Source organism: Syngnathus scovelli, chromosome 1, assembly GCF_024217435.2.
Source record: "Syngnathus scovelli strain Florida chromosome 1, RoL_Ssco_1.2, whole genome shotgun sequence".
Taxonomy (NCBI): Eukaryota; Metazoa; Chordata; class Actinopteri; order Syngnathiformes; family Syngnathidae; genus Syngnathus; species Syngnathus scovelli.
The window spans coordinates 29,645,016-29,658,878 of NC_090847.1; the positions used below are offsets into that span (position 1 = coordinate 29,645,016).

At 52.4% G+C, this 13,863-nt stretch overlaps 1 protein-coding gene across 1 annotated transcript; it reads right to left on the reverse strand.

Moving 5' to 3' along the window:
* Positions 1-324: 324 nt before the first annotated feature.
* On the reverse strand, positions 325-7,320 carry nat8l (N-acetyltransferase 8-like). Its single transcript, XM_049732096.2, has 3 exons — positions 6,833-7,320; positions 5,757-5,921; positions 325-4,017 (listed from the first exon to the last, which is right to left on the reverse strand). Exons 1-3 carry the CDS (start codon positions 7,128-7,130, stop codon positions 3,650-3,652), a joined length of 831 nt encoding a protein of 276 aa, XP_049588053.1. The 5' UTR covers positions 7,131-7,320; the 3' UTR covers positions 325-3,649.
* Between the last annotated feature and the right edge of the window lie 6,543 nt (positions 7,321-13,863).

The following is a 13,863-nucleotide window of genomic DNA, read 5'->3' on the forward strand; positions in this document are numbered from 1 at the left end:
GCCTATCCTCTCATTGTTCTGTCGGGTTTGTGTGGACGTGACCCAACCACCGACACAGCGCTCTCCTCCCCCGCCCAGTGTGTGCTCTGCATTCTTCGGGCCTGTGTATTTTTTGGAGAAGAGGTGTCACCAAAGACAGCCTTCAGAATGACGGACGGCTGTTGCGCTTGAGAGTTGCTCACGTCCGCCTCCAGCCATTACAGCTGGAGCAAGATGGCTCCACTTGGCAACAGTTGAAGCCTTCCCCAGCTGCCATGGCAACCGTAAGACGTGTGATATAATTGTGTCGATTTTCAAATGACAAAAACGTTATCTTGCCGTAAATCTGTTCAAGCTTAATGCATTTTTTTTATTATTGATGCAATTTCTGTACAGCCACGTTGATCACAATGCAGGGAATCCCACCTTTACATTGACCAGTTGCAATTGTTTTGTTTTTTCTCCTCAGCGCGCTGGTACAGCATGACAGACAGACAGACAGACAGGTAAGTGATATTAAAACCAAAAAATCAGCTTTCGCTGTAGCCGCTTGATATGTCAGCCAGCACTCGCATCCCCTGATGCTAAGTATTCCATGCTCTGTATTCGTCACCTCTGCCAATCGGCGGGCCTCAGGTTCTTCCGGTGGCCATGCAGCAGCCAGCCCCAGAGTCGCCCCATCCATCCATCCATCCATCCATCCATCCATCCATCCATCCATCCATCCATCCATCCATCCATCCATCCATCCATCCATCCATCCATCCATCCATCCATCCCTCCGTCCCTCCGTCCCTCCCTCCCTCCATCCATCCATCCATCCATCCATCCATCCATCCATCCATCCATCCATCCATCCATCCATCCATCCATCCATCCATCCATCCATCCATCCATCCATCCAGCCATCCATCCATCCAGCCATCCATCCAGCCATCCAGCCAGCCATCCATCCATCCATCCATCCAGCCATCCCCCAAAGGCGGCTTTCACATCCCAACCCCGTCTTGTCAGCTTGCAGTCCTCTATCAGGGTAGAGCCGCCTGGCCTCAAAACACGTGGTGGCGGCGCTCTGCACTGCTTTTGAACAGCCAGGCTTGAACGTTGACCTGAGATCACAATCCATGGACTGCAAATGAGTAGAAAGCAACTTTCAAATTTGGACTTGGGGCTGCTTCCATTGCTTGTAGCAAAACACGCTCAAAGTGGTGTTTTGCTCCAATCGTCCATCTCAGAGCCGAGCATTTCTGCTCTCCCTGGGGGGTGCGAGAAAACCAGCGGGTCTTTCTTCACCTGGTGATGTGACAACGTGAGGCCTCGCCCCACCCTGCCCCGCCCCTAAACCCACGGCCAGTTTCTCCGAGCACTTGATGTTTTGCCGCGCGCGTTACATAAATGAAGCGTTACTGCTGCAAGTGCCCTGCCGGGATAGCTTTCAAATCAAATTTCTGTTTCAGAGTGAATAAAAAGGAGCCCTATTTACAGCAAAATGTTTGATACAAGCTTAGTCATTCAAAACATTGAATCTGCAAAGTTGGGAGTCGCACTTTCCGTCCATCCCGCCGCTTGCTTTTGACATTTGTACAAATATGTCGACATAAAAGGGGCATAAGTAACATGATGGCAGCATTCCCATGAGGAAATCTTGTAGTTTGCCTACTTGTCTTTATTGCTCCTTTTGATGGCACATGGGCAGGATTTTTCGAAAATCAAAATGCACCAATCGCATTTGGCGTTGGATTCGTCAGTGTGAGCTAGGAGCGCATCATGCACCAATGCCGACGACCGACCGACCGGACTACAAACTTTATCCGTATTACTCGCAGGGAAAAAAAAAAAAAGATCAAAACCCGGAGTCAAACTTGTGCTCCAAGTCTTCTCGGCACCCGAGTCCGGAGTGAGTCCTTTGTACGTCGGCCCGGTCCGGGGGGAGGGGGGTCTCCCTCACCGCGGCCAAACGCCTCCCGGCACACGGCGCCACCGATTTCGATGACGCCTTGCCCAAAGTGAAACGGCAAACAACCTCTTACGGATCACTTCTTGCCATCCCCCAAAAGTAAAGCAAAAACAGGAGGGAGGGGGAAATTTTCCATTCACTCAGCCCCCTTGACATCGTCAGAGTAAAAAGACACATGGTGTATATTTGTGCTCGTGAGAACCTGCCGCTGCCTGTGCTGTCAACGAGGTACAGGAGAGAAGTTGCATATAGAAGAACCTTTTCCACATTCTACCTTTAAGAATTGCTCGCGGTAGTAAACACACACACGCACACAATCGTCATTAGTGCACGTTACAATTCCAAAAGAGCCCCTTGAGACGTTGCTTTTGCTTTCACAAGCTCGGCCTTCTCTTCTGGATGCCCAAATGAACCTTGTGCTATCCGCTTGCTCCAAACATTCCTTCTGCGCGTGACACCGGCAGCCCAAGTCGGGCCGCTACCTTTGCGACAATTTGCAAGCGATGACGCTCAAGTTTGCGCCGAGCCGAAGCTCGCTCCGAGCATGCCATGCAACAGCCCTCCCGCTTCAAAACGCTTCCGCTGTGCTCGGATCGAGTAAAAGCCTCTTTGCAATTTTAGACAGGCATTCCATGCAATTGATCATCTTTTATCCCCCCATCATAAAAAAAACAACAAAAAAAAGCTGCACAATACATCTTCATGTATATGTCTCTCTATATAATTATATATAGCAGGCATATATCAATATATGAATCATTTGTTGTCTATGTTTCACAACGGCTACACAGGCATGCCGCATGGCGTAGCTTTTGCGTTCTGCGTTTTGACAGGTCGTCCCGGAGGCGTTGCCTTGCGTCTGTCTCCACACCCAAATGGGGACTGAATTTTTGCGTGCCGCTAAAGGTCGTAGGGGGCCCCGACAAGCTTCCGAGGGACGTCATGAAAGCAGTGCGGCGGCAAGGCTGGGTCCCTCGTGCGGAAATTGCTGAGGGCGATATTCAGGGGAGGCTGTCGGGTCCGGCCGGCCAGGGGTTGCAGACAGACTCGGGAAAACCAGCAAGGTCATTTTAGGAGGGGGTTTTTCTCCCCGTAGTTGACTTTTGCAAAAGAGTGAACATTGCTGGATTTGCTATCAGAAGAAGCAAACGCGTGAGGATGATTTGTAGGTATTGCTCGTCGACGCGTCACCGCCCGGGACGCAGCCATGATGTTCAGCGCTTTCTTTCAGCCATCGATCAAGCGCTCGACTCAATTCGAGCCAGTTCGAAACGGTTCCAAATTTGTCAGTCGGTGCTGCAACGAGGCTCAACTGCATCGCACGCTCGTTGGCTGGTTGTTCCGCCCGACCCGCTGGTTGTCGTGCGCCATGCGTGCGCATCCAACACGCATACCGAAACAAAAATGGAGATGTCAAACAATACAAAATAACAAATGGAGATGTCAAATCATAAAAAAAAACAACAGCAGTGGAGATGCGAAGCAATGATAAATGGAAGTGATTAAATAAATAAAAGCTGTCAGAGGAGGGGGGGGGGGGGGGGGGCGGTCGCCAGGTCTTGCTCTCTCCGGCCGGCTCTTGCTCACTCCGGCCGGCTCTTTCTCTCTCCGGCCGGCTCTTTCTCCCTCCGGCCGGCTCTTTCTCTCTCCGGCCGGCTCTTGCTGTCTGTCGCTCTGTCCGTCCCTCTCTCTCTCCTCCTCCCTGGCGAGCTCTCACTCCTCACGGAGCTGCAGGCGGTAGCGGCTGTAGCGGATCTGGAAGAAGAGCCGCTCGGGCGCCGAGCGACTCATGCCGGGCAGCCTGTAGTCGTGGCTCCAGCCCGTCCGGCGGAAGCCCAGCGACTCGTACAGCTTGTGGGCGGCCATCTTGACCGCCGTGGTGCCCAGGACCACCGCCGCGTAGTCGTTGCGCACGGCGAACTCCAGAACGCGCCGGCCCAGGGCCTTGGCGATGCCTTTGCCGCGGTAGCGGGAATCCACCGACATGCGCCGCAGCTCCACCGTGTTGTCGTCCTCGCGGCCTTGCGCCGCCACCATGCCCACCACGCGGCCGTCCAGCACTGCTACCCAGAAACTCGAGCCTTGGGGGGGGGAAGATCGTAAGGAAAATTAGCACTCTGTAAAAAAAAACCCAACAACATGCAGGGCCCCCTGTTGTGTGCACCTTGGCCATCCTCTTTGCAGAGGAGAAGGAAGACATGCTTGAATACAACTTTCTCTCTTTCCTCCATTCCACCTAGTTTTCTTTCTTGTTTCTCTTTTTTTCTCCTGAGCCACCTTTTTTCTTAACGTCTTTTGCTCCTTTTTTCCTCTTCTATTTTCCATTTGCGCATGTTTTCTTTCCCTTTCTTTCTTACTCGTCTAATTTTTGTCGAGCCTCTTCCAATCATTTTTCTTTGACATGGTTCCCATTTTCTTCCCACCCCTTTCTTGCGTTGTCTCCCCTTTTCTTTGCCCCATTTTCCCCTTTCTCTTCTTTTTTTCCTCTCTTTTGCCCCTTTTTTGTCCCTTTGTTCCAGGTTTTGCCATTTTGCGTCCGTGTCTCCTGTCAGGAGACAAATGGGAGCTTGTGGCGGCGTCTCCAAAGACTCCATTATGGCTGCGCAAGGGAGGGAGGGGACCTTGTGAGGATGGAGAAGAGGGGGAGGGGAGCATGTGAATACTGATGATCTCCCAGCAAGAACTAAATCAGAGGGCGGAGAGTGAGGAGAAGAGACGAGCGCATCCCTCTGTCTGTCTGTCTGTCTGTCTGTCTGTCTGTCTGTCTGTCTGTCTGTCTGTCTGTCTGTCTGTCTGTCTGTCTGTCTGTCTGTCTGTCTGTCTGTCTGTCTGTCTGTCTGTCTGTCTGTCTGTCTGTCTGTCTGTCTGTCTGTCTGTCTGTCTGTCTGTCTTTCTGTCTGTCTGTCTGTCTGTCTGTCTGTCCGTTCCGCATCGTAGCGCACCCGCTTTCCCTCGGGGCTTCTCTGGTCAAAGGGCGTCTCTGGTGGCCCGCCCACTAGCCTGCCCGCCTGTTCCCAGTCTACTTGCACAGCACCTTCTCATTCTCTTTCCATCTTGTTTTTCTTCAGATTTCAAACGGCGATCACGCGAGTCGCCGGCGAATCGGATACAGCCGCCGCTAGCATAATCACATTGAGCCGTTCCTCCAGCACTCCCTGCCCGGTCGCCCGGTCGCCCCGCCCCTCACCTCACACCGGGGGCCCTAAGACGCGCTCGAGCTCATCCTATCATCGGCACCTGCAGTGCACCCTCCCGAGTGACGAGAACTATTTGCGGCGCGCATTTGATTGACAAATATCCATTGCTACTTATGGCTTCACTGCGCTCCCACGGCATGGAGAAAGACGGCGACAAAGCCAGGGCGGCGGCTCCTCAAGCTTAGGATGCCTTGTCCTCTTCCCCAAAAGTGCCGCTGGCATACTTGGCAACGGTCAGCCGGCCCAGTGTAGTCATTAGGACGGCGACCAATGTCACTTTTTTGGCCCGTCGTTTTTCGCCCCAATAAAGTCCCAAAGTGAAAGCAGCCTCACGCTCAAAACGGAGTTCCCTCCTTGCCGCATTGTGCAAGAGCGCTGATGCCTGAATACTGATCCAGGCAGCCTGTCCTCCTTCCTGATGGTGATGCTGACCCCCCCCCCCACACACACACACACCTCCTCCCTTCAGGCTTTCAAGTGGAGGCAAGATGGGGGAAGGAAAAGGAAAAATGCTGGGAGGAGGGGCAGCGTATTGCACCCCCCCCCCCCACACACACACACACGCACGCACACACACAAACATCAATGTGTTGTCCCCTCTATTCTACCACCACCAGCCTTACCTGCAGGCTTCATGTAGTAAGCCTCGATGTCAGCCATGTCCGTGCGCAAGGCGTGGTCCAGGTAACTGTGGATGACTTTGCCGCTGTAGTAATAGCGAGCAGCCATGAGCGCCAGCGGCGCGCAGCAGGTCAGCGCCAAGGATTTGGTCAGCAAAAAGCACACAACTGGGAGGAGAGCAACGGAAAGGCGTCACAGGAGAACACGGAGCGCCATCTCCGGCGCTTGCACAATTACTAATTGCAAGTGAAATGACGACTGTGTTCATGCATGCGTGCGTGCAACCTCTTCTGACAATTTTGCTCTGGCCTCTTTTCCTTTCCCAACTTTCACCTGGGCTGCCTCCGAACCATCTTTGACGGAATGGCGAACCAACGGCCAGCGTGGGAAACGACCTCTCGGGTCCCTGCCGCCTTTTGACACGTGGCCTAACCCAGGTCAGTCCTCTTTTTTTCTTTTTGACAGCACGTTCCCCCTCGACTCGTCAACATAGCACCTTGGACGATCCTCTCGTTTAACAAAAGGGTCATGCGAAGGCTGGAATCAGCGTGGCGTAGGCCGTGCGTGCAACCCGTTCCATCTTTCGGGTAACCCTCGAACGATGAGCGCCGTAATGTTGGAAACAAACAATGTCAGAAACGACAACCACTGTATATACCCATGTTTTTTCCATTTGCGCATTCTTCCACAACACCAGTGCTGACGAAATACTCAGTAGATGGCAGTGTTGGACTCCTTTGTTGAACCTGCGTAAGATGCCTATGAAACGGAGTAAGCGCGCAGATTTGATGCTTGGGGGCTCAAAGAACAACGAGCAAGCCTTCCTTTGGGAGAAAGGCGTCGTGGGCTGATTTTCCTGGGGTTTCCCAATTTGCTCAGGCGAGGGTCTCCTCAACTGCAGGCCTGCCCGCGGGTTAGCTACCGCGCATGTGCAATGCGGACCCCCGTGCCCTTTGTTACCGGTGTTGGTTGCAGCACATTTCACTCGGTGCGTCAAACAAACACCTGTGGAATTATTCGGGTTGGAATAGCGCGCATGCGTACAAGGCGAACGGGATCGAGGGCTCGGCGTACATACCTGTGAGAAGCGCGTAGAAAAGCTGACTTTGAGGTTGCTGGGCGAGCCCGCGAAACGTCGTGTTGGGTATCCTCTCCATGATGCCCTCGTAAAAGATGCGCCGCACCTCTTCCTGGTCGCCGCGCTCGAATTCGCGGATGAACACCGCGTCCCGCTTGGCGTCCTTGGCCTCGCCGGACGAGGACGAGGACGGGGCGGTGCTCCACATCATGGGCTCCTTCTTGCTCCCGGGTATAGCATCGTGTTCGTCCGCCACTATTTTAGTCTCGCAAACCATTTTGGGAGACGAACAATACATGCAAGTGGCCGCGCGTAGATCCCCCCCCCGCCCCCGCCCCCCCCCGCCGTCTACGCAGCAGCCTTTCCTTTCGAAAACCAAAAATGAAGAGAAGACACGATGGATGAGGAGAAGGTGGAGGAGGAGTAATGGGGGAGCGGGGGGAGGGGGGGTTCTGCTGCAACCCTGAGCGATTCTGGCGACCGAGGCTCGCCGGTCGGCCACCCGCTTTATTTATAGGCGGGGCGGGAAGGGCGTGCGGATGGAGGTCCGCTCGTCGCCACGATTGGTGGAAGCTGCGAGATGCTGACGGAGGAGGCGAGACACACAAGGGCCCCCTTCTCGCTTTTGCATCGCAGAAGAACCACGGCCGCTGTGTGCGTATTTGGGTCGATATGCAGAAGCGACATCCGTGATGCTGCGTCAAACGGAACTTTGGGTTTCTCGCAGCTTTTTCACCTATCAAAAGCCTGTTCAACTTTAAATCCACCAACACATGTACAGTATAGAAACTACCCCCCCACACCCACACACACGCGCGCAGACTTTTTATTTATTTATTTTTTATTTCATTTGATGTTTTCTGCGGATCAGGGTTGCGCATCCTCCACCGCTAGATGACTGGTGCACTGCAGTGATTCCACGCCCCCGCGAACCCCCCTCCCCCCAACCCCTGAAAGCGGCAAGTACGTAACCGTGACACCTCCTTCCCATTCAACACGCACGCACAAGCAATCGATTTCATCTCTCTTCTATCTATTCTATCTACCAAGCTATCGCAATAAGTTGGACACAATGCTAAAGGAGTTTCTCTGCTGAAGTTGCAAGGCCGCATTCTTGTCGCCCGTGCTGCCATCTAGTGGACAAAGTGCTGGGACTGGACTGGTCACACTTCGTGACTTCATTTAGCGCTGATCCACAAAGATACCCATTAATATTCTAGACGCTAGACTTAACCGTCCACACTTAATTTCACGATTAATTTGAAGTCTTCAGTAAACCCGATTGGGGCCCTAACCCAAACCTCAGAAGCATAAATCAGAAGCGCAAACCGCAAGCCCAAATGCAACCATTCCACACGTGTTGCGGTACTCTTGAATGTGACCTTTGACACCTCCACGTGGCCATGCCTCATGGTGTCTGTGCTCATGGTGTCTGTGACCATGCCTCATGGTGTCTGTGGCCATCCCGCGCTCACAAAGAAACACGTTCACAGATGTTCACAGATGGTGGTATTACACCATCAAAAGATGAAATTGTGTCAGGTCAAGTAAGATAGAGGGCACAAGATGGCGACAAAGCACTGATTTTGCTCAAATGGAGCGCCTACAGCCACTTCAATATTGTTTCTTGCCCCTTTTGACCTGTCTCATATTTTATGGGTCAAATTGACCCATACGAAACTTCTCATTTACCTTTGCGAGGGAAAAAAAATGCTTCCTTTCACATCTGTCTTTGCACTAAACTAGTTGGTCGTTGAGTTCGAGCGTACAACTGAGTTGTGTTTACTGGAATAGCCCGGGTTAAACAGGCCCATGCAGGAAACATGCTTGCTCTTCCGATGAAACTGCGGCTGGGTTGAGGTCCGGGTTGAGGCTGCTTGTCACGTGGCTTTTGCGGCGCCCACCGCTTTCCAAGATCCGGGTGTGACGTTTTTGCTCCCTCGGCGTTTTCCCCCTATGACTTGATTCATGCAGCTTTTTCCTTCAGAACATCTTGCACCCTTCCGAGGGTGTGAATGGCGCAGCGCTGCGCCACGGCAACCGCCCCCCTTACTTGTCTGCTAGCGCCGCTTAGCGGTTGACTTCAGGCATTGCAATGTGGCTTGACGATTCCAAAGCAGCTCGTAGTGAGCGTGTCTGTATGCGCCTTGCCACATCTTTTCCCTAACCTACGTCAACACGATTTGAGATTTGAGATGGAACTGACTGAGCTAGAAAACTGGCAATTTGTTTTTCTTGAGCGCGCTCGTGCGCCCCCACGCGGATTGCGCCCATATTACCCATAGCAAAAAACCGGCCCTGTTGGTAATTAATTACATGACGTTGCAAGACAAAAGCAAAAGTAAGTTTAACTTCGAGGGCACGCCTCGAAGTTAATCAAGAAGTTAATCGAAGTGGGATGTCAATCAGCGTGATAGATAGAAATCAGCCTGACCTCGTACGAGTTACCGCGCGAAAAACTTAAGTACCCCGTTTGATCACTTGCAGGCCAAAGTGGTATGTATGGATGGATGGATGGATGGATGGATGGATGGATGGATGGATGGATGGATGGATGGATGGATGGATGGTTGACTTTTGTATTTGATGTGTATGTTTTGTAAACCTACTAGGGTGACTAGATAGACCTGTTTTTTGTTCATGAGTGTATGATGACACAAACGACATGGTGTTTGGATAGCAGTAGCATTTATCGGCCGAACAAAACAGGTGTACAATGACAAAAACTTATGTGCACTGACATTTGTGAGTTTTTTTGGCGTTTATGTATTTATTTGTTTGTATTTATTTATGAATTGACTTACTTATTCCCCCGCCTGCTGCCCGATGACTGCTGGGCTCCAGCACGCACGCACGCACGCACGCACGCCCGCGTCCCCCGTGGGGACAAGCAGTATAGAAAATGGATGGACGGATATGTATTTATTCACTCACATACTTCCTTGCGACCCTGGCTAAAGCACGGGAATTTTGTATTCAACTCTTCCGCGAGTGTGCATTTTAGTTTCGGCATTGTTTGGAAACACTCGCTGTAGACTGGCCAGGCCAGCCTACTTTGTAGCAAAGTGAAATGGAATGGAATGTACATGAATTATGGTTGAGGCACTCCAACAAAATCCCGGACCATTTTGAAAATGCCCCCGACAATGTTTTTAGGTCTCAAAAGTAGGACACGCATGTCTGGGAAAACCGAATAGTTTCGCTTGTCTCGCCTGTTCGACCAGTTCTACGGTATGGCTGTGATGTAAAAGGAAGCGACGCTCCCAGTAAACTCTTGTCTCCTTTGCCAACCAACCGGCTTAGGATAATTGCACCGCAAAGACTCTTTCCAATTGATCAAACGCAAGATCCATTTTGGCGTGCCCTCAGCTCGTCGACGTCCACGAGATCTTGGGAGGGCGGGATCTGCGCTGCCGCGGCTGCTGGACTCGCACGGGAGGAGGGCTGGGGGAGCGTGGTCTTGTCAGCTCAAGGCTATTTTCCGACTGCTTAAAGTCATCCCTTTGCGTTCAGGTTGATGCGGGAAAGATGGCTCTGGATATGAACATCAAGGATCTGCTGTTGAAAACGCTGGGTGACCTGGAGCAGAAGGACTTCAAGAAGTTCAAGTTTTATACGGACCTGCCCGAGCACGTCAAACAAAACGCAGACCCGATGGACATCGCCGAACAGCTGACCAACACGCACGGCAAGAGCGCGGGGGAGAAGACCATCGAGATTCTGAAGAAGATCAACAACAACAACCTGGCCCAGAAGCTGCGCAACGACCTGGCGCAAATCACAGGTAAGGTGAACGTGGCTTCGGGGGGGGGGCCTTACCTGAAAACTCTCAGGTGATACAAATGATGGCAAGAGCTCTGGCCTCCTTCACTTGTCTCCTTGAGCGGCGGCGGCGGCAGCATGGCTGCGGCACGCTTGCGTCCAGGCCTAACGACACGGGATCTCCTTCTGCGCCCTCAGGTAGCATCTCCTCAGTGGATAACGAGCTGATCGGCAAATTCAAGCGGGAGCTGCAAGAGAACCTGCGGAAGATCTACCTCACTGTTCCCGAGGGCAACACGGGGCACAGCCGGCAGGAGCCTCTGGAGAACGTCTACACCGAGCTCAACATTAGCCGCGGCGTCGCCGGTCTCCCCGACAAGCAGCACGAGGTCCTTCAGATGGAGATGTGCGGCGTGGCCGAGGAGGAGTCCATCCAGCCGTGCGACATCTTCGAAAGCCAGGAGCCCCTTCGCACGATGCTCACCGTGGGCTTCGCAGGCATCGGGAAGACTTTCCTGGTGCGCAAGTTTGTCCTGGACTGGGCCAGCGGGAGAACCAACACAGACGTGGACTTCATCTTTCCCTTCGCCTTCCGCGAGTTGAACTTGCAGGAGGAGAAAAGCTTCTCGCTGGCGGAGCTCATCCGACTCTTTGTCTGGGAGAGCAAGGCCATCAACATGCTGGAGCACATCTTGGTCAGTCTGCAAGAGTCGGCCAACCGCCACTACCAGTCCAGCGAGATCAAGATTTTGTTTGTCCTGGACGGCCTGGACGAGTCCCGCCTCAAACTGGACCTGAGCGACGAGCGCAAGGAGCGCCTGGATGTGACCCGAGCCTACCCCGTGGAGGTGCTCCTGGCGCATCTCATCAAGGGGAACCTGCTTCCCTGCGCCCGGGTTTGGATCACCACGCGGCCCCAGGCGGCCCACGACATCCCGCCGCGCCTGGTGGACGGCAGAACCGAAGTGAAAGGCTTCAGCGACTCCCAGAGGCTGGACTACTTCAGGAAGAGGTTCCCCGCCGAGGAGGACGTCATCAAGCACATCCAAAAGTCCCGCACCGTTTTCATCATGTGCCACTTGCCCATCTTCTGCTGGCTCACCGCCACCGTTCTCCGAGATCAACGGAAACACGGAAAGGAGCTGCCCAAAACCCTGACCGAGATGTACACAGAGTTCCTGCTCTATCACCTGGACAAGTCCAAGGAGCGAGACAGCCGGAAGAGCACGGAGTACGTCAAAGCGCTGGCCAAGCTGGCTTTTCAGCACCTGATGAAAAAGCAACACATCTTCTACGAGAAAGACTGACTGAGCCGTCTGGATCTCAGCGAGAACAACTTGCACGACCACGGGCTGGAGGCGCTCGCCGCCGGACTGGCAAAGCCGCAGTGCACCTTGCGAGTTCTCAGGTAAGGCTCTCCTCGAGCGGCAGAAGGCCAGCCGGCCCAAGAACCTTGGGCTTGTGTCAGCCGCCCTCTTGTCTTCTCAGGCTCAAGAGCTGCAATCTGAGCAAGAAAAGCTGCGAGGCGCTGGCCTCCGTTCTAAGCTCACCCTGCAACCTGAGCCATCTGGATCTCAGCAGAAACGACTTGTGTGACGACGGGCTGGAGGCGCTCGCTGCCGGACTGGCAAAGCCGCAGTGCACATTGCAAGTTCTCAGGTAAGGCTCTCCTCGAGAACCTTGGGCTTGTGTCAGCCGCCCTCTTGTCTTCTCAGGCTGGTGAGGTGCGGGATTGGCACGCGAGGATGCGTCTCACTGGCCAAGGCTCTCCGGTCCAACCCCTCCCACCTCCAAGAGCTAAACCTCTGGACCAATCCCATCGATGAGAAAGGAATGCGGGCCTTGGAGGAGGTCCAAATGGATCCTCGCTGCAGTCTGAAGATCGATTGGTAGGTTCCAAACGTCTGCCAGGGTGCCGTTGAAGAAAATGGCTTCCAAAAAGTCGCTCGCGCCTAGCTCCAAAAACAGATTTGCTGACATCGGATTGAATAAGGTAGAGAAGCACACATGAAATCAATCAAAGGAAATGTTTTGATTCTAACTTCATGATGTGCACTTTGACCTGACAAATGTTTTGGGGCATATTGCCTGAATGAAGTGTTCAACGCATGCCTGGTGTCTTTCCTCAAACGCTGAATGCTTGGTTATAGCTCTCGTATGTTTTGTCTAGGAGGCTTGAGGGGACGTCATCGAAGCCAGCCTTGGATCCTTGGGGGGGGTTCTGAGCACGAACGAACGGATGGATGGATGTGGATGCATGCAGAAGGTCGCCAAGGATCCCTTTCCCCTGGAGCGTTTGGCCGAGGACGCCTGCTGTCCAAAAGGAAACGGCAAAGGCCGTCCTTCACGTTAGTTGCTTGATTCTCCGAGCGGTGAAAAAGCATCGATATTTCCACGTTTCACAAATAAGACGTGCACTTCAACACAGACGTGTGCTCCTGTCACTCTCCTCCCACCCACCCACACGGGCGGGCCTTGACCCTTGACCCTCCGCTTCCTGGCATCATTTGACCTGCTGACACCAAACGCCGACCAATGGTGAATGTTGATGCAAATAATAATTGCATCATCATGCCTTCAATTGACTTTGATAACTAAAGCGCCACGGAATATAAATACAAGTTGTAGAATGAACTATGACCTCTCATTATAATGTTACGATGGAGCGTGCACCTGTATGTCATTTGTTGAGCGTTTTATGCCGTATTTTGTGTTTACTGCTGCGACGTGAAGTTTCCTCACGTATGTACCGTGGACATTTTACGTCGGTTTTTACCTTGTTTGCGGCAACGGCAAATAGAAGTGAGATACAGTAGTACAGTTTTATCGCGGATAATCGGTTCCACGAGCATCCGCGATATGTGATAATCCGCAAACTTGTTTTTTTTTTAACATCCATCCATGCATCCAAACATACCTACATAGTTTGTGCATCAGTAAGTGTATATAAGTGCATATGTTACCATTAGAACATGAAATAATAGTCTCCTTCCATTCATCGATTACGATTTGAAGCTTTACGGGATTGTATCGATCGAAAACAATTATTGACAACAATGAAGGAAAGGAGTAATTACTTTGATACCCAAGCCTGGAAAAGATAAAGAGACCGTTGGATGATTTAAGGCCCAGCATACAGACTCGAATTTGTTTTCTTCCGGAGCAATCGCAAACAGACTCAAAGAGGGAAGAACGGACATTGTGAGTCCGGCTTTATCAAAGGAAGAGTTATTCCTCACAACATTAGGCTCGTTTTGGATTGAATTTAG

Bases quoted from the DNA above. Each gene is read 5' to 3' on its own strand.
- nat8l (XM_049732096.2), bottom strand. From the start codon at position 7,130: ATGTATTGTTCGTCTCCCAAAATGGTTTGCGAGACTAAAATAGTGGCG. The intron at 5,922-6,832 runs GTATGTACGCCG...CTCTCCTCCCAG, and splicing joins TTTCTACGCGCTTCTCACAG to TTGTGTGCTTTTTGCTGACC. The intron at 4,018-5,756 runs GTAAGGCTGGTG...CCCCCCCCCAAG, and splicing joins TTACTACATGAAGCCTGCAG to GCTCGAGTTTCTGGGTAGCA.